This window comes from Alligator mississippiensis, chromosome 5, assembly GCF_030867095.1.
Source record: "Alligator mississippiensis isolate rAllMis1 chromosome 5, rAllMis1, whole genome shotgun sequence".
Classification (NCBI taxonomy): domain Eukaryota; kingdom Metazoa; phylum Chordata; order Crocodylia; family Alligatoridae; genus Alligator; species Alligator mississippiensis.
In genome coordinates, this window is record NC_081828.1 from 210,491,489 (window position 1) to 210,512,875 (window position 21,387).

General features: G+C 41.4%; 1 protein-coding gene across 4 annotated transcripts in view; it reads right to left on the reverse strand.

The window, feature by feature from the left end:
- The window catches only part of CTDSPL (CTD small phosphatase like), a 113,537-nt gene that overhangs the window by 20,708 nt on the left and 71,442 nt on the right, over positions 1-21,387 (reverse strand). For 2 of the 4 annotated variants that reach the window (XM_006275854.4, XM_019499389.2), the window contains 2 exons: positions 12,686-12,718; positions 3,681-3,782 (listed from right to left, as the gene is read on the reverse strand). In XM_006275854.4, coding sequence (XP_006275916.3) covers positions 3,681-3,782; positions 12,686-12,718 — 135 coding nt within the window. The remainder of the gene's footprint in view (positions 1-3,680; positions 3,783-12,685; positions 12,719-21,387) is intronic. The other 2 variants (XM_006275855.4, XM_019499400.2) reach the window with 1 other exon arrangement.

Consider the following 21,387-nt stretch of genomic DNA (forward strand, 5'->3'; position numbering starts at 1 on the left):
CTCTTGAGGGGGACCTTCAGAATAAAGATACATGCCTGACAAACTTCCCAGCGCACAAGTTTTCAAAGCAAATAAAAATCTTAAAGGCGTGCATATTGCATGTTTATCCATTATGTGCAATTACCCTAAGTAAAATAAATTTTAGTGAGCTGTGCTAAACACGTGATTTCAAAACTGGGGAAGATCTTAAAACCAGGGCCCAAGATTCAGCTAGAAGTAAACCTCACTATGAAAAAGGGAGGGCCAAAAAAATTCTTGCTTACTTTCTTTCCCTCTCCCACAAAAGCTCTACCAACTAAAATAACCCTTAGTACAACAAAAGCAGCTACTCCTAATTATATGAGGGAAAGTGGGGATGCAGGCTGACACTAAAGATACCTTGTTGCTTAGGCAAAAGGAACTCAGTGGCAATTGAGACTGTTCTAAGATCTTTATATCCTCAAGTTTTATGGTTGCATGGGATGGTTTGGATAGGCATGATCCTGCCTCAGACAGGGGACTGGATTAAATGACCTCCAGAGGTCCCTTCCAGCCCTATTTCTCCATGACTATAGCTCTAAGTTTGGGAAGAAGTGGGGAAACACAAACATCACTTCCAATAGACACTGAAAGACTCTGGACTTCGGCACGAAAGGCAGACACATTTACAGCGGGACCCACGTGAATACACGTACGTGTTACTGCGGAGTTGACTACTTAGTTCTGCAGTAAAGCATCACCATCTACACATGCAGTGTTATTAGGTCGCACTAAACTAATTAACTTCACTGTAGGATAGTACTGCCTGACACAAGTACTATCCTGCAGTGGAGTTTAGCGCACCAGAACGCACGTGTAGATGGTGACTGGGACTGGCTGAGGCAAACAAATCTTACAGTGTGGGGCTGCCTGCTGGCTAGTCCTGCACTGTAGCACCCTTATGCCCCAGTCAGCACTTCCACAGCATGCTGAGCCAGGGCCGAGCAGCTCTGGGTTTGCAGGTTGACCCCCAGGCTGAACCACGCCGGCTCAGCGTACTTCAGTCCCAGGCATCAGTGTAAATGCTGCACCTGGGAGCAATAAACTCCAGAGTTTATTCAGGCTCATTAATATCACGTGTAGATGAGCCAACTGAGCATAAAAGAGCTGGGTATAGAATAGGGAAAGTTGCCTTTTTTAATTTAAAACAAATGCTCCAGAGTACAGATAGAACAACACACTCTAGTCAGATTGAAAAAATTGGGGGGAATTCAGATACTTCAGTGCCTGATTTACTTTACTTAGGATGGGGAGAAAAACAAGCATCTTCCTGCTTTATTTATGTATTATTTGCTTCCATTGCCATGTGATGGGAATTTACTCTGCTGCCATTTTGTAATGCTCTTCTCTCCCTCTCCTGCCCAAATACTCTGCAATCCTGTTCATCTAGAAGAAATTTAACACAATAAAAACTTTGAAGATAAGCGCAGTGGAACAAAGAATCTTTGAAGTACATGTATGTGCAATCTTCCACTCTGCAAAAGGGCATTGGACTATAAATCAACAGAACTGAAATGATTTGAGAAAATACATTTTCAAATTAATTTAGTAACACGATGTCAAGATATTCACATCTTCTTCTCATTAAAGAACCATAACTTCACAACTCAAGGCCACTCAGAGCACTCAGTTAAATACTCAATACCAATTTGAGACTGATTCTCTGCTATTTTTGTGGATATGGTAATCTCCCTTGAAGACTGTTCTTTCCATTCCCCCCCCCACCTATTCTGAGTTCTCTCTCTAAATAATGTGCCAGACGAACAAAAAGCTGCAATTTTTTCTTCAGTCAAACTGAAGGTCTAATGCTGGTATAACACTTAAGACATTTCTCAAGTATAAATTCAGAAGTGGCTACAGAATAACAGGGGTTTGGTACTTGAGTCTGTTACATCTTTAGACTCAATTATGAAGTGAATAAAATTGCCACAGTGTGGAAGGCAAAACATTTCACAGCTTCAGCCTGACTTTGCATCACGGTAATATTTATTACAATATAGCCATAAAAGGTCTTTTTAAAAGTCAACCAAGAAAATTGGTTTCCAGATGCTGACCACTAAATGAAATGGGATTTAAATGTTCAAATGCTTTGGCAATAGAATGCTTACTAGGATTAAAACATGGTATTTATATTTGCAGTGAAATACATATTAAAACCAAAATAAGAAGCATTATAATGTTGGTGGTAAGTTGGAGCTGCTGCTGGAAGGAGAAGCACTAACACTGTTTATTTACCAATGTATAAAATGAGATGATTATGAAAACTTTGAGATTCACAAAGCAAGAATAGAGATAAAGCACGAGGCTCGTTTGCTATGTCGGGGTTTTTTTCCCCCTCCACACCTTCCTTAGAAGCATTGAATGTTGGCTGTAGTCAAGGGAGAGGATTTTGACTGGGGTGTGCTAATGCTTTTGCTGGGAATAAAACCCAGAGGTTCCTGGCTACAGGTTCTTGCTCTTCTGCTCAGGGCCAGACTAATCACCACATTTGGGGTCAGGAAGGAATTTTACCCCATGGTCAGAGTGCTAGGGATGGTGGGGCTTTTGCATTCCTCTAGTGGGGGGTGTAACCCTCTACTTGGTACCGCTCAAGCCTATTTGAACAACTGTTGAAGCAGCAGAACGTTGGCCACCATTATGCTCTTGGCTTTACCTTTTGCAGGTTATGGTCCTATGCTTTGTGGTTGTGTGGCAGGGTTGATCGTGTAGTTTTAGTGACAGGCCAGACAATAGATTTGTTTAGGGTGGTTTGGATGGGGATGATCCTGCCTCAGGCAGGGGGTCAAACTAGATGGCCTCTAAAGGTCCCTTCCAGCCCTACTTTTCTATGATTCTGTAACTGCAGCAGCATTCACGTTTCAGACGCAGTCCTACATGTGTTAAACTCTGACCCCTACTGGAATAGTTCAACAACTACTAAGGTAGGACTGAGATACAGGTCTTGTCTTACCTTCTTATGTTAGAGAACTCTCATAAATCAGAAGCCCTTTCTTTAGCAAAGGTTTTTGACCAACCAAAATTAGAGCAAATCAGGGAAATAATGGTAAAACTGCCAAAAGAGGCAGTATATTCATCATCTTTTGAAAAACACATTAGACAATGGGTTTAACTGGGAATGAGAAAAGTAATTCTGGTACAGACAGACATATAAAATGCTTCCAATTACATCTGATTTTTTGAAGAGTTTTGTTTGGTCTTCAGCAGCACGCAGATATACAGCTGCTTCCCAGATAAAGCGTCACTGTGAAGCACTTCAGAGTTATGCAGGGTCATTCTTTTTGTAACAGCTTAAGACAAATCTGTAGTGCAACAGCTTTGTGCGTCATCTCTCCACTCAATTTTTACAGCATTTTGAAGTTGTGTGAAGCACAAAAAATCCCATTTGTCTCTGTCCTACGAAAACTGTCTTGCAACAATGCATGGAATCAAAGATGACTCAAAAGGTACTGTCTAAGCTTGTCAATTAGAAAAAGCAAACAAAGTGTCTTAACCGAACAACTTTTTTGGACAACGAGAGGTCAACTTTCAATTAAGGAGCTGATCTAATTATCAGAACATTTTTGGTTGGCTTGTAAGTTAATAGCTTGAAGATTACTCTCTCTAAAATAATCACTAACATTCATACAATCAAGTCTCAAAGTCCACTTCAGAATTTATTTTACCTTAAATGAGCTGTGCACTAATGTTTCATCTAAATCAATGACCACACATTTCTTCCCATAGTCCGACACTGTCAATTCTGGCAGGAGGTATTTAGCTGGTGGCTAAGGAAAAAAAAACACATTGAAAATGTAAATATTTCAAGTATTAACCAAAGGTACAAACTGCCAGCACTACTATAGTAGCTCTGGGCATGAGGAGGTCACAAACACACATGTCAAAGTTGGGCAAGCTCTTGGTTTTTTTGTTTTTTATATCAGTTGAACACAGCTGAAAATTAAAGGCGCATGCAATACACACACGCGTACACATGAATTTCTGTATTTGTTTCTTTAATGAAGAGAAACAGTTTGAAGATGAGTTTAAGCAAATACAAATGAACATAGCAAAACAATTTGCTGCTAGACAGTGGTGAAAATGGGACAGTTAATAAGATGACTCACCATCTCCAACAGCTCATTTTCTTATGCCTCAAAATAAGCAGGAGATAGTTGCAACCTGTATCCTGCTTTCCATCTCAGGCTCCAATGCAACAATTGGAAGCATATATTTCTCTCCACAGGCACGGGTGGCTGCGATGCTTACAGAAATCAACACTTCCATTTGCCATGATGCATGCTGAGATGAAGGAACTGAAAGATGAGTCCCAATTTTAAAGTCAAATGAGACTGTGTGAATTGTCATTTCCAGCATGGATCTCCCAAAATATCCACGCCTTTACATGGATTAGATGATCAGAATCAAAAGAATAAGACTGTACCCAATCTGTCAAATGCAGTTTTGCTAGAGTCCAGTACCAATCATAAAAGTACAATGCTTCCTAAACTGTACTGGGGAATTCCATAAAACTTCTCCCCAGAACAGTCTGTGAATGGTACCCATATCTTGAGGAATATAAAATGCAGCTGGGATAGATGACTGGGGTAGAAGGGAAATAAATTAGCAGCCCAATCCCCACCTGATACCAGTTGTCATCACTTGTTTCCAAAGTCTGAAAATACTGGAAGAGAAGGAAAGCATTCACCTGAATGCTTACTGGAATTCAGACATTAATATGCTGCCACTGTCCTAAGGGAAACTTTTAATGAAAGAAAGAGGCTAGTTCTGAAAGCGAAGGAATTTTCAGGTCAAGTGTATAGAGCCACTCAGTATATTAGGAACCAGACATGGCAATGAGTTTCAAAAAATCCACAAGCGAGGGCTAAAAATACAATGATTTTTACCAGGATGAGGCAAAGTCCCAGTACAGGCAGTCCTCAGACTTATGACACAATTGGTTCCTGAAAACCGCATCTTCAGTCGAAACGTTGCAACTTGGAACTGATTTTCCCATAGGAAACAATGTTATAAATGGGGGATTGGTTCCTGAACCAAGGCCCGATACCCTGTTTTCACCAAAAATAACCCAGAATTTTGTACTCAATCAATTATAGATGCATAATATAGCTACATTAATGTGTTCATATTGTAAACAGCAATCATATTGATTTGGAAGGACTTCTTTGGAGGGGACTTTGTTGGACTTTTTGAAGGGCTCTTGGCTGGAGTCTTCCCAGAAGTCTCAGCTGCAGGTTTTTCTGGAGTCTTGGCTGCTTTCTTAAAGGAAGTGTGCAAGGAAGTTTGGACAGATGTTCTCCAGGGAGAAGGGCAATGCAGCGAACTTGTTCGCTAGCATGGTGGCGCATCGGATCAAGCGTTGTAACGTCCAAGCTGACATCATAAAGTTGAAACAGGGTGTCAATTTATAAACTTCGTAAGTGCAAAATGTTGCAACTTGAAACACTGCAAGTTGAGGACTGCCTGTACTTCATCCTTCCTCTAGTGTGTACAGGGCCCATCTACACAGTAAGGTTTTTCAGGTGTGAAACTCCTAATACTTGTATCTTTAGCTCTATTTTGGTATAACTGAATGCAAAAACATAAGGTCTTTCTAACACGTATACACATTTTAGTTATCAGGACCAGAAAGGCAAACTGATCAACAGTGTCATTTTTTGCTTCCTTAGAAAGCAAAAAGGTTAACTTACAATATACGCTGCTATCAGCGTTCAAAACATCCATCCACTGACATTCAGGGACTCATAATGTTGAGCAGAAGAGCGATGTATGTGTGCATACATATTTTTGAGACACTTTGTGAAGCACCTTCTTGTTGCCTTTTACGGCAGTAGCCTGAGAGACCCGAGGTCACTACTGTAAACTGTACTAGGGTCAGCTAGCTGTATAAGATTACTGCTGCATACAGGGTTGCAGCTGGAGAAGAGTATTCTGTAGTTTATCACTGTTTTATTTCAGCTGTCACAATATATTTACCATAATTCTTAAAGACAAAACTCTCACTATAAACCATCAGTTAGAAATCTGAAAGTACTTTCTCTCAATACTGTACTTTTCCTGTCTGTGCACTTAAATATTCAGTGCATCCCATGAATGGAGAAAAGATTCCCAGGTTCACATTAACTGCGTGTGTTGACTCAACAAATGGATAAATAAAAAAATTCTCAAGACAAGTCAAATGACAGGTCATGACATGCTAAAATGTGAACTTCAAAATACTTGTTACCTCTGTAATAAACCCCCATTTGATAAATGTATGTAAATTTATCCCTAGCAAGTGTTGCTTTCAATCAATTAGCTTCTCAAATACTGTTAAGAATTTGAAATTACTACTATAAAATCCTCAGATACATAATGCTCTTGGGGGCAGTGGGCACAGGGGGAAGAGGGAGATGGGAGCATTCAATGTTGGTCCAACTTATCCCACAGAAGTCACTGAGAGTTTCCTGAGACACAAGGCACGAACAGACAAATGTTTCGAGCATTTTAAGGAGTTTAACTGAACTACAAATTAGCTTGAGCCATATATAAATGTCACTATACAAAAAACAGGGAGAAACTCTAGAGTGCTTCAGAGTGACACGTTGGCTGGGAGGCAGTTTTTAATCTGCACACTACAAATTAAAACGCTTCAAATTCTACCTTTTTAAGTATGTTACATGTATGTCTGTCCAAACCCTTATTTATAAAACACTTGCCTTCAAGTCTCGTTTGTTCCTTAGCTCAATTTCCCTCAGTGCCTGTCTAAAACTGATCTACAAGAAATAAAATTGTACTGTAGCTGATGAGGTTTGTAGCATGCATACAGCTCTAGACAGAAGAGATTTTGTATGCCAGGTATGATCCAATACCCAAACATAAGGTCCGCTTGAGGCTTTTACTGTTGGGGTCAAGAGTCACGCCTTTTCTTTATTATCTGCATTACAGCAGTACCTACAGCCTCAACTAAAATAGGTTCCTTTATTAGCAAAACAGTGCACTAACATAAGTACCTAAATATCTTTCTGGTATACTAAGTATCACTGAAAAAAATTAAATGAAAGTTTGGCACCTGCATATTTTTCTCGATCTGGACCCTACCTCTTAACAAAAACACTTAATGTAAATGAGTGATTCACAACCAGGGTGCCATGAGACACTTTCAGGGGGATGTTCACAGCTAGGTAACACTACCCTAAGTGCCTTGAGTAGAGCCAGATCAGAAAGTGGCTGTGGCAAGAGCAGACACTCCTGCCAGCCTAAGGTCTATCTGTTAAACACAGGGAGTTTGTGACAAAGGGACTCCTACCTGCGTTAGGTTTACCTAATAAGTATAACGATAAACTAAAAAAACCTTACAAGGAAAACCTAATGCCGGTGGGAGCATCTGCTCTTGCTTCAACCCTTCCTGGTCCAGCCCTGCATGCGCCTTCTGGAAACAGACGGGCAGGACGGTTCTACCTGGTGGTGGCGACAACTCGGACAAACACAGGAAACAGATAAATCTCCAGGCTGCAGTCTCATTGCTTGGTGGAATCACCCCAAGCACCTATTTCTGGGAGGAACATGCAGGGTTGGAGCAGGAAGGGCTGAGGCAGGAGTGGGCGATCTGGCTTCCAGATCTAGTTTTGCATGAAGCTCACAGAGCAGATCCACTTGGTGGCAGTGGCAGCGACAGCATCAGGGTCAAGGACCACAGAAGTAACCCAAGGCAGTACAGCAGTGGTTCTCAGCTGGTGCTGAATTCAGAAAAAAGTTAAATAGGATGCCTCAAAACTAAAAAAGGCTGAGAACCATTGATCTCAACAGACAAGGCAGAGTAGGGAAAAAGTTTTCTTTTCTCATTTTACAGCTGGCAAAGACAGGTTCAGTGCCCTGCGAGACAGCTTGTGAGCAATGCCCAGTCCCTCCTGGCCAGCAAATACTGGGCTCCCTTTCTCACCAATTTGGAGCTCTGTTCTCCAGAGTCAGTCTATGATGAGGGGTTCAAGCCTGTCTCCACTATGCATTCTCATTGTTCTTATGGTCCAACACACTCCCTCTACACAGTATTCTCCTTTGTCTTCAAGAGCCACAACCGCAGCATAAATTTACCCGCCTTCGTTATGAGTCAGTGGAAGAGCCACCTGACTTGCAGCTATATTTGATTTAAATCTCATCATGCATTAGAAGTGAAAAGCCTCAAGTGACCAAAGCTACACACTAAATTCTGTCAATAATTTGCATGTCTGGGGATTAGAAGAAATAAAGCAACTACTCTGGTTCTCAATTCATTTGTTCTCCATATTGAATTCTATTTCTGTGTTGCGAGAGAGCACATGAAGACTTTTTATTCCTCCAGCACTAAAGGGTTGGGTTGAAACACGAATGAAAAAGATAAGGCTTCACAATTTCTGCATGAAGTAAATCTCTTGATTGGGAATGTAATGTGAGGATGTGATTTAAAGAATATAAAGAATACTCATATGCAGCCATAACTCATTTATGCAGATGCCCAAATCTTCTAATAGGAGTCATTTTCACATTAAGTATAGCAAAGTTAAAATCAAAGATCACAAAGGAAAAAAATTAATTTAAGCACTATCGAAAGTTAAAATCTATTCATAATAGATTGAATAAGAGGGAACAGGAGAAATATTCAGGAAGGTTCATGAGTAATAGAATTCTATCCAAGTTATCCTTCAATGAAGATAAAATTGAGATATTAAATATTTTAAGAGCTCATGTTCTTTACCAGTTTAACTAAATTTTCATAAACATTTTAGTAAATAGAGCACATTACACAGCAATTCACTCACTACACAGCAGAATCTGAAGTACTGTGCTATTTCTCCAAAACTGAGTAGAAAAAGCCAATTATGATATCTCAGATACCACCATGCGGAAACTGTGGATCAGATGTTTTAAGTGAGAAGAAACATAAATACTCAAATGAGTCAGTTGTGTTACCAAAGATCCACATTTCCTGTAGATGCAGGTTACTGCAGGTACTGTAGCTTTTTAGACTGTGGAAGCAGTCAGTGGTCAGGGCTTTAGTATCCTGTGCAGGTTTCCTGATTGCTGGCTGGCGTAATTGTTTTCTAGAAGCAACTACTGCCCACGTGTTTCAAGTCAGTTGAAGAAATACTGCATTTTCTGTTATAGCAAGCAGGAAATCCTGTTTTCTATTTGAAGTATAAACAACTGGCAAACACCAAGTCTTCAAGAATTCACTATATAAAACAAACTCTAAACCCCCAGAAAACATCAAGGTTAAAGGGGTCTTTCACTACACTTCACATCCTGTCTGCCGTACAGTGCAACGTGTGTTCCTTTCCTCTTCACGCTCCCTGCACTTTACTTCTTGGTCATGCACAGAGGCAGCATGGTGAGCAGTCTCTCTTTGAGCAGTTCCCCCCGAAAAACAAATAAGATGCAAAAAATATGCCGATTTAAACTCTGTATTTACTTGCCCACCAGCAAAACCAATTTGTGTTCAAATGTAGATGATCAATTCTAATAAACATATTAACAAGCCTGACTTTATTTTCTCGGGGGGAGGAGGGGGCATCAAGGGATGAAGAGGAGGGATATTTTTTTTCTAGGTAGAAAGATACAATACTTTGACTTCTATAGCAGCCATACAGCCAGCACTTCCAACTCGTCAGTGCTTTCATTAAAAAAAAAAAAATCCAAAAAAAAATCACTATGGTTGTTTTATTATTTAGGAAGTAATACATTCGAAGAGGGGTGCCCAATCTCCAGCCCATAGGTGAGATATAGCCTACAGGCCCAGGCCCTCTGGGCTGCCCATGCATCTGGAAATTTGGCTGTGGGAGAGTGGTAGCATAGCTCCTTACCAAATTTCTGGACCTCTGTCTGGGATGATCTAGTTGGGGCTGGTCCTGCTTTGAGCAGGGGCTGGACTAGATGTGACCTCCTGCAGTTCCTCCCAACCCTCATTTTCTGATTCTATGAGCTTAATTGGGTGCCTCATCCCAGCACGGAGGGCAAGGTGGCAGTGGTGCCAGGCCCCAATCCCTGTGCACTGGGGTGGTGCCAGGCCCCTGGGGAATAACTCCCTGTGGGAAGGGCTGGCAATGCCCCCAGGGCCCAATCCCAGCATGCTGGTGCAGAAGGGGCAGTGCCAGGTCCCCGGGGCACAATATCCGGGAGGCAGGAACAGTGCCAAACCCTCGGGGCTCAGTCCTGACACATGGGGGCTGGAGGGGGCAGTGCGGGGCCCTAGAGTTTCCCTGCAGTGCTCAGGGCAAAGAAGGGACAGTGCAAGGCTCCAGTGCTTGATCCTGGTGCCCAGGGCTCAAATCCAGCCTGCGGATAAGTCCCACCCCACTCATCTGGCCCACAGAGAGAAAGAGTCCAGCTCTCCTGCTTTAGAAGAATTAAAATGAAAGAAATCCAGGAAACAAGGCCATTCTGAACTGCAGGTTCCCTGCCACTGTTAGCCCCGATACCAGGCTTCCCAGGACTCCACTGCATCTGCAAGCTCTACATAACCCAATTTGGTCTTCAGAAGAGGAAAAAAAACCAACCATCCACCCACCCACCAAAACAGTTTGCCTTACTAGATAGTCACTGAACTACCAAAACCAATTCATTAAAATCTGATTTCTAAAATGAAAATATGAATGACCTTATATGGCTGATTAACTTATAGGTATACTGGCAGTGGAGATCTAAGTTATATATAGGAACTCTAAAAAATTAAGGTTTCTTATGAAACAATCTCTGCCCTTGTGTGTGAGGATATTACAATTCAGGCTGTAGTGATGTGTTCACAAACTGACACTTTCCTGTATCACTCGACTATCGTGAAGATGAACTCATTAATGTACATTCATTAATGAAGCACAGAAGTCAATTAATTAAGACATTTTCTTCTGAGGAGCATGCAGATGCACTACAGGAGACATTAGGCCATGCACATGACCAACAAGGTTCCCAACTCACTGAGCCCCATCCACCCCATCCACCACGAGCACCAAAACTTGATCATTACGTTTTGCTAAATCCTCCAAATTTGATAAGATAGCTATGTGGCTTATGTAATGTTTTTGTAGATTTATGAAACATTTCTTAATAGGCAAATCCAAGAGTGTTAGACTACTCACTCAAAGTGCCCTGTTTAATATGTCTCTATTAAATCTAGCATTTTGGAAAGTAGTCTAATTATGTGTTTGTTAAAAAAAAAAAAATTATATATTTGGCATTAAGTTTACTACATAAGTTAATAGCCAAGTGTTATATTTTGACTTTGCTGTCTGCATCCTTGTGCCTATGTGTTATTGTATTCTCATCTCTTAAATTTTAAAGCTTTCATTTCAAGCTTGGGTTCCACGCTTTTTATATAGGAAGAAAACTACAGCATTTGTTTCTAGGTCTAGTTTTCCTTTGCAGAGCTAATGTTTAAACCTACCAGGTTAAAAAAGTTGGAAGGAATGAGAAGAGAGGACAGTAAATCTAGACACAAACATAATATACCAATGAAAAGAGGATATTCCCAGGTGCCCCATAACGTATATAGTTTGCTTCTGGCCCTGATGATTTGGGAGATGCCAAACTTTAAAAGTGATCATTGGCTCTTCAGTGTAATGCTCTTTGGGCACTAGTCCAGGACTACTGTATGGAAAGTAACAATCCTGGAGCTAGTATAATTTCCAATAGTTTTCAGCTCCAAGGAAAGGTGGTGATGGAAAGAGGAAGCTTATATGGCTGAATACTGATCACTTGACACCATTTAGTAGCAGGAGCAGTTTAAAAAAAAAAAAAAGATACTGGTTGCAATGTTGAGCCTTGTGAAACTTTGGTGTAAAAGAAAAAATAGGGAATCCGAAGGGCAATATTCAGACCTTTAAAACAGATACAAAATACCACCAAAGAGGGGTGAGCATCTTTTAAGACCTGCATTGACACTGTCTTGAGAGCTTTGCAATGGCACTGTCTCAATGAAGTATTGTAAATGGTGAAGCAGTAATGATAGATACAGTACTGAAAAGTCCCCCAAATTAAAAACAAACATTAAAAAGCACACAGTGAAAGCACCCTGATAATTCTTAAGCAAAAAAAAAAAAAAAAAAGTCTCAAGTCCAAAAAAGTAAAATCTCTAGCTCAAAACATGTACAATGTTTTTATTTGGTTTTGAAAAAAAGAATTCCCCACTAACAACCTGTATTCTAATTAAACCAGTTAAGATTAAACAGAAAAACTAAGACTTAAAACCATGGTTTATAATAAAAGTACCGTCTTACTACAACACCAGGGATCTTACTACAGTTGTGTAATACTCCAGAAGTGGACTGTTCTAGGAAAATTAATGCCTCACTTCACAGGTGGAAACTAGGGGAAATTTATCTCAATCCTCCTTCATTTATGACAATTAAGTAACCTCAATTTGGTTTTTTCTTTTGAGCACTAAGTTTTCAAAATTCAACTACAACTCAAAAACAAAGGATAGACAGAAATGAGAACTTCATAAATCTAGACTGTCCTCATCTTTGTAATTAGTTTTGTCTCTATATTTCCTGTACACTGTTAAGATAAATCATTTCATAGCATTATACATCCTTGAAAATTAAAAAATGTTTCATATTACATGCAACATAAAATAAATCCATTTGACTCCAACATAAAATAAACCAAAGCAAAGAAAATTATGAAAATTATTAAAATAAAAGGGATAAAAAATACATACACTTGGGATTGGAATGACCTGCATCTGGTCACCCTGGGAAAAAAGAAAAAAAATACCGTGAGGGTAATGGCTTTTAAAAGGGTGAAACAGAAAAGGTTTCAAACATTAAATTTAAGTACTTAACCATTTTAACAAAAAAAAAAAAAAAGTTCAAAATATAAGAAATCAAGAGGAAAAACAAAAAACTGGGGTCTTTAAAATGATTGGTTAGTACAACGTAGTATTAATGGATTTTAGGAAACCAAAACTGATAAAAACCCAAGGCTGATTAATAAGAGGTGATTAAAGTAAAATTAACCTGTGCTTGCTTTAACATTATTTCGTTTGAGGAGTAAGGTCTGAAGGCGTGTTGCAAAGCATACTGTCGGCCTGCTTCTAGCTTGGGGCAAAACCTGACCCGTCAGTCACTAGGAGCGGCAGATTGCCTAACTGCGACAACTTCCACAACTAGGACAATTCAAAATCTATTCCCCCCAATTTACAAGATGTGCTAAATAAACCTCAAGGCAAAGCAATTTCCACTACTGCATAGCATAGTAAATTCCACTCAACAAGAAACCCAAACCCTTGGATGTCAGTCTCCAGCTCTGTTTTGGAGACCTGGCCTGTCTCTTGAGCGAGGAGGTGGATCTGTGGACCTCATTACTCCAAGACAGGAAGTTTTTAAGGTAAGCACAGATTAAGTTTCCCCACTCTTTGCAGCAAGGTCCACAGATCCATGTATTTGTGGAAAGCAGAACCTTCCTTTAAGTAGGACTATCTGAAACACTGTATGGTATATCTAAATATTTTCTCTATCTTTCCCAGGGGATTAAAGCACACAATTTTTTTTTTTTTTCTTCAAGAAAGAAAGGAAATTGCACTAGCTAAAACTAGAAGACCAGTATGCAGAACGTACTGAACTGATGTCCACCTAGCACATACAGCAACACAAGAACCGTGGTTACTTTGCATGGAGATAGATGACTGGGGTTCCTAAGAGCTGGTGTATTTTTTTAAATTTACTTAGGAAATGCTATGTCAAAACAGTTATATTTTTTAGCGCAGATAAGACCCGGTATTTTGAACCCGGCCTGTCAGAGACGGCTTCAGATAAAAAAGCACCCAAAAGATGGGGAGAGTAGCTATGGTGAGTCCTAGTGTTGGGTACTGCTACATGAACATGGCTCCTGGGTTGTGCAATATGACTTTGCAGATTTGGAATATAAAGCCAATACCTCAAGGAAGCATTTAGTGTTGGGATTCATATGGAACTAGCTACATTTTACTGAACATATCAAAAAACTGAACTGGAAAAAACATGCCTTTTTTTGCTTGGAAATTCTTAGGGACCCACAATAAAACCACTGGTATGTGTTATACTGCTGGACTTTGCCAATATAATATATTCCATCTGCTGGCTTTTTAGGGGGTCCATGAGGACAGTTGTCATTTCACCAAATATTTATTTTATACCTGTCTGGTCCTCAATGTGGGATTGCAGTAGCAGACCTACTTTAGGAGATGCATCCAATGCAAAGTTAATCAAACTAGAGACTCAAACCATCATTGGGAATAAAGGCACACAAACTGCTACTCTCTCATTCCTAGATTTTAGATCGTTCTGAGAAGCAATAATAAAGATGGGAATACACATAGCAGGGACCTTTGTCTAGCTTTATAAAAATGCCATTTACCAGCTCACATCCCAGTTACTTCCATGGAGAAGCACACCAAAAAGCACTTTATTAACTAACTGTTTGGCAAAGAGACTGGTCACCAAACTACAGTCTTTGATTTATGATAAGCAAGATATTTTGGACTGCTGGAACCACTCCTACCCACCATGCTCCTGCCATGCAGGGTCAGTGTTGTGATATTACTCTTTGTGGGCAGTGTACAGGAAGAAGGGAAAGGCTGCTTTAGCTTGGTTGGGATTGCCTGACATTTTCCCCCCGATTATTCCAAAAACGCTACTTGGACAGTTGAAAATTAAGGGTTTTCTTTCTTTCCTTCTTGATAATATCTTTTATTGGACCAAGAGTATAGTTGAATGAGACGTTAGAGAAGTTTTTGGGCACAAGGTGCCCTTCTTCAGGTTGAGGAAAGAAGCAGGTACATTTCCAAGGACTGGAATCATACATGTCTCCGCAGGTTTAAAAAGCACCTGCTGAAACCCAGGGTTGAATCAGGGACCTTTAGATCTTACGTTATTTATTTATGTTAGTACTGTAGATATTTCCTTCTTTCCCTGATCTGTGGAAGGTCAATTGTTGCCCAAAAGCTTCTCTAATATATCTCCCAGCTATATGATTACTCCAATAAACGATATCAACAGAAATCCCTTGATTCACTCATATTCCCCGAATTGCCACAGCTACACCACCACTCCAGCCCTACTACGCTGGACATGTTAACGGTCATGACCAAAGCAACCCTGTTATCCATTAAAATACCAATACTTTGAGACCTTCATTGGACTTCAACTGATGGATGCTTCACTTGCTTTCTTTCTGACATCCATCCCCTGAATCAGACTAGAATTAGGCCCTTAAAAAGAGAGATTCTTTATATTCACCAGGTATGGATATAGATAACCTGCCAATAGATCAAATGGGGTGGGATGCAAGGGAATACCTACCTTTATTTGATGCACATTATTTGAACTCTGGATCACTAAAACATACGTCTGTATAAGATCTCATTTGATTTCCCAGCAGGCTCCAACAATAAGCAGGTTTCTGTTTGTGACACCACCTGTCTGCCATTATGTTAATCTTCTGAAGGGAGACTGCGCACCCAATACAGACCTGGGCTAAGCACAAATATTTCCTGAATCCCCTGGCATTGTATGTCTCTCCTGAATTCAAGATACTTTCTTTCTGTACAGAATTTGAGTACACACACACACACACACACACACACACACACACACACACACAGATGTGAATGCCTTCTTCCCTTAAATGCAACATTTGGGGGTCGGACTTGATGATCTATTGAGGTCCCTTCCGACCCTAACATCTAACATCTATGAATTATTGCTACAAAGATCCTGGAGAGTGTCGCTGGGAGTTTATGTAAAATTTGAATGGTAACCACTGACATTAGAAAAGCAAGAGGTTGCTGTGCTTTTGTAAAAACTAAGAATCGTCTGTAGACAGTACAATGGGAATATCTTCAAGACAGGCCTCCTTCAGAAATGCAGTTTTTGCAGGAAGGTTCTGCTCTGCTCATTATGATACCCTGGAGCTAGAAACATGGAGGGAAAGCAGGCCACGGTGCTCCAATTAGAAGCAGGTGAAGGTGAATTTCATTCATGTTGTGATTTTTCCATAAGTTGCGGGGAATTGGTTAAAGCTGTTCCTAAACTTGCAGTTTCAAATCATGTCACTAAGGTAGCTGAGAACTAGTTTGTTTGAACACCTGATTGCAAGGACTAAAGTCCCAGGTGCTGGAGAAAAGGAACTTTGTCCCCCACCAAAGAAACCCTTCAGCCCTATAATTTTTAGGTTGAAATGGACAAGATCTACAATACTGTCCACCATATAAGCATTGGTTTGACAGCATAAGGCAGGGTGGATAAAAATTAATTATTAAAAAAAGTCAGATTTTTTAAAATTTAAATCAGATTTTTTTTAATCGTATTGTTTTTTAAGATGCTTTTAAAAAACAAACATAAAGATATCTTAAATTTAAACTATGTCAAAGCTCAAAGATATCATCATGGAATAAGGATTATAACTTGTAATCATATACTATTTGAGATAATATACTCATATAACCTTTTTAGAAGTTTTATAAATAGGTCACAACAGGCCATGGACTATATTAGGGGGCCAATCTTACAGGGTTCCCAGAGGCTCCTTATAGATTAGTAAAGATTGAAGAAAACCACTGTACCCAATGGGACCCCGTGCTCAGTCTAGACGATGCCATTAAGCATCTCTGTAATGTTTGGTTTCAGTTCTCAAACTGTGGATTTGTGCCTCCAGAGATCACAGGCAGACAAGATTCTTTGGGAAGATGTAATATCTTTTATTAGACCAACTAAATAGTTGGAAAAACTGTTCTTTGCAAGCTTTCAGACACAAACACCCTTCTTCAGGCCCAGGGAGAGTTTGTAGTCTCCAGAGATAACATCCTTGTTAACAGCAGTATATGGGGATCTCAGAATCATAGCAGTCGGGTCGGAAGGGACCTTGTGGATCTTCAAGTCCGAACCCCTGCCTGGGCAGGAGGAAAACTGCGCTCAAATGACCCCAGCCAGGTAGGCATCAAGCCGCTTATTAAAGACCCCCAGGGTAGGAGCCAGCACCACTTCCCTTGGAAGTTGGTTCCAGATCCTAGCTGCCCTGACTGTGAAGTAGTTCTTATGAATGTCTAATCTAAACCTACTCTCCAACAACTTGTGGCCGTTATTCCTTGTTATCCCGGGGGGTGCTAGGGGAAACAAGGTCTCCCCCAAACCCTTCTGGTCCCCCTTAGTGAGTTTATAGACAGTCACAAGGTGAAGGCTGAACAGGTTCAGGTCCCGTAGCCTCTCATTGTAGGGTCTGCCCTGCTGTCCCCGGATCATGCAGGTGGCCCTCCTCTGGACCCTCTCAATGTTGTCCACGTCCCTCTTGAAGTGGGGTGCCCAGAACTGGACACAGTACTCCAGCTGTGGGATGAGAGATAACAGACCTAACTGCCCACCCATCAGCCCTATTGCCAATCTGCAAGTTTGTGTGCACACAGTCAAGCCTTACACCTTTCTCTAAAAAGTGCAAAGTTTCAAGAAATTAAATGAATAAAGGGTATCAAACAACATGAATGCACTTTCTGTAGAAAACAATGATTGATTAAATTGAGGCTTCCTGGCCAGCAATTTAAATCAAATTGATTTAAATCACAATTTAAGTCAAATCCACCTTGGTGTAAGGACACTTAAGGATCATTAGGTGGGAGAGAACAGTGGTTTATTTTTGTTGGTCTGATGCCAGTCAAGATATTTTATGCCGAAATGGAGGCTGTGAGAATGCCTGCACGCACCCTGCTGCCTGTGAAGAGCCTAAATAGAAAGGGATGCACGCCTTCCGATGCAGTATCTCCCCCACTAGAATCCCAAGTCACCAAAATTTACAGAGAATGGGTGCATCCGTCTTTAATAATGACAAGTTAAATTTGGTTGGCGCATGTCACTGCCTGCCAGTCCTCCCTCATCAGGGATGCCATCCTGGTGAAAACTTCATAGCCCGCGGTGAGGGAAGAGGCGCTGTTGAAGCACAGCCTCTGCTCTAGAAGCTGTTGGCAATACACTGGACATTCTGGTATGGAGACTTTTGGCAGCAGCCCGAGTGACGCCCTGATGCTTTCCAAGTTTTTAGGTGTGGCAGAAAAACCCCATTCCTCTCAGACAGCTTCCCCAGGTGCATGAGACAAGACGGAAGACAATCATTTGTCTAGGAGAGGTACTGACATCCTAAGCACAGCTTCACGTCTCAGCGAAGCAAAAGGAGGGCATGGACCTCTCTCTCCCTACCACGCCATGGTGCTGGCAGCATTATGAGCACAGCTTCACTTCTTTCATGCTGCACTCTGATTGAAGGCAAGGGGGCTGAGCACTAGGGATTACCTGCCCTGCTGATCTTTGTGCAAAGGGCAAAAGAAACCGTTCTTTTATCTTCCGTGGGAGTTTGTTTCCTTGCTCAGAGAAGGGAGCAAAAGGGGATTCAAGCACTGCTCCAGAAATACTGCCTGTTCTCAAGAACACTGGGCATTTTTGTCTCCCTGTGTAGGTCCCTCAAGGAAGGTAGCACTGTAGAGCTCATGAATGGGCTCCCAAAAAGCTCCAGTTATCTCTAAACCAAGGGATTCAACACAACCCATTTAGGTTTGTGTTTGCCCTGTTCTTATCTTTGGTTTTCAGTAAGGATCCTTGGGGAGCTGGGGGGTGCAGGGCAGGGAACTCTCTCCCACTGTCACTCTGGTTTCAGCAGCATCCTGTACATATAGTGCCCTCCACCTATGCCTATGGAAAAGCAAAGCGGGGAAGGACAGATGAAGTCTGCAGTTGGGGATATGTATCCGATTCCATTCAGCGCTCTGCTCTCTGCACTGGACACCAGGGGGTATTTTTAGCCCCCCGATCCCACCAGGAGAAAAATCCTTCCCCCTGCTTTGTGACCTCCATCATCCCTCCCACTCCAACTTACTTCTATTGGGTCTCAGCACCAATGATTGACAGGAAAACCGGCACCAGAAGTGGCATGCAGGACTGGGGGAGGGGGGGGGGGGGTTGGTTGGCAGGTTTGGAGCTGGGTGGTTAAAAATAGTTCAATGCTGGGGAAGGCAGGAGGCTGTGCTGGGAATGTGTACAGAAGTTCATTTAGATTGCTCTTGCAAGAACCCATCTAAGTTAGACTAACTCCCAAGTAGAGTTAAATTAGATCCAGTCGACCATTTTTTTATTTTTAACAGAGTTAACCTTCTGGGAACTTCTATACAGTTCACACTTAGATTGATCTAACTAGAGATCCAAGTGTAAGGTCTGCACATGGGCAAACTTGGTTAGCTCAGCTGGCCATTTTCAATGTGATCTAACCTCCCCTAATGTCTGTACCCACACTAACCGATTCACAGATCTTAGCACAAAGGTTTGTGTTGCCTTAAGGGACACTGTAGCTACTTAAGAAATGAACAAATCTACAATATAATTTAAGTAAGTATGGTTATTGGAAAGGGTGTTACTGCAATTATTTTTTCTTCATAGAACGGACTGATCACTATTCAGCATGTGAGTCACAAAGAAAGCAACTGCTTTGAGTAGCACTTTTAAAAGAAGCATTTCACACTCTGCAAAAATGGGAATACTTTAAAGTTTGTTTTTTTTAATGGAACAGAAATCCATATTATAAAAGTCTGGGTTATTCAAGATCACCCTCCTCAGCCTGACGTTTCGTCCAAGCCTGTGAACATGTTAATTGATGCTTAGCTAGCAAAATCACATCCATACTGCAATTTTTTTGGTAATACAGAAGTAATTTTGCATTTTATCTGAAAAATATGTTTCTAGATGAAATTAAAAATTATGGAATTGTTTAATGTGAGGGCTTCAGGACACCAATATTGACAGGGATTACAAATTAAAAGTTATTAAAATGAAAAAAAATATTTCCTATACCAATTAAAACTAGAACTGTCACATCAGTTTCAAGAACATTCTTAAATAGTTTGAGAACTGGTTACACCAGGGTAGGCAATTATTTGGGCTGGAGAGCCACTTTGGGGGTTTTGGTGAATTGCTGTGGGCTGGGTCAGCACACCTCCCTCCCCTGCTGCTCACAATGCCTCGCTGACTTCCTAAGGGGTAGATTACGGGAGTGGGCATGGTTTCAGCATAGACTGGCTGGGTCCCTATGGGCAGAGTGTGCACTTGGCGAGGCAGATGGGATGGGGTTGCAGGCAGGCAGGGAGCGGTGTCTGGAAGCCAGGGCCAGAGTGGGTGTGGGGCCCGGGGCAGAGCTACAATCTGCTCCAAGCATGGCACTGCACTGTCACTGCAATGGGATCCAGGCACCAGCCTCACCCACCCAGTCTACTCCTGGACGTTGCTCCCTGCCTGCCTGTAGCCCCATCCCATCCACCCTGCCCATGGGGGTTTCATCTGATTTCCATGGAGACCTGCCCCGCCTGCTGCATCTGGTGCTCCCAGCAATGGGTACAGGGGAGGTGGGCTAGGGTGCTCAGGCAGTGGGGCCAGGTCTGGCAGCAGCAGCTGGAAGCCGCTGATATGGGGGCTTCTGGGAAGTGAGTCTGGCTGCTGCACCGCCTCAGCCCCGCTGCTCATCTAGGAATCGCAGGATCCCAACACCTGGGCCAGGTGGGGCTCAGGGACACGCTGCAGGGATAAAATCCCTTGGCCAGATCCGGCCTGCGGGCTGTATTTTGCCTACCCTCGGCTTACACTGAACTTCTATAAAAGAGAATATGCCTTCCTACTTCTGCTTCTCTCCGTTTCTTTTGTTTTCATCACTAGCAATATTGCAACACCGCACAATGAGAGAGGAGACACAATACGGGCAAAGCCATTTTATACTACAGCTCCTGACAGCAACTAATTAACACCATTAATGCTTAAGAGGCTTTTTCTATTTAGCAAGTAAACAATCATGTTGCAAATGCTCATGCCTGGTGAAGTGCGCCTTGGGAATCTGGGCTGAATTCAGAGATAATTTGTAAGGTGCTAAGAAGTTACCACCTCAGGATATGGGTGACAGCAGATGCAGAGAAGCAACCAAGTATATATACACTAGCTCAGAGTTTAAGGGATTCTAAATGGGTGCAATTTACCAAGGGGCTGGAAAATAGGAGTGTTGTAGGAGCCGCAAGTAATGGAAAAGTAGTGTGAGAGTTACAGCACCTGCTTCTTTTTTGTCCCTTCTACAGCAGATCTCATTTTTCATCCCCCGGCAGTTTTATTTTACCAACATAGATATCATTAAACCCACTTCAATGTGTAATTTTCACCACCTTTATGCAGTGCTTCTGAATTTGGCCTCCATAAGCACCATAACTAAACCAAATTTGACAATTGCAAATTTGCAGCATCCTCTGGAAAGCTGCACTAACCTTGACAGAAGTTCATTTATTTACATTTATTTTAAGCATGGCTTGTTTTTTTTCAAATCTAAATAAAAGGCAGCATATATCAGATACATTTACAAAGTATATGCATAAAA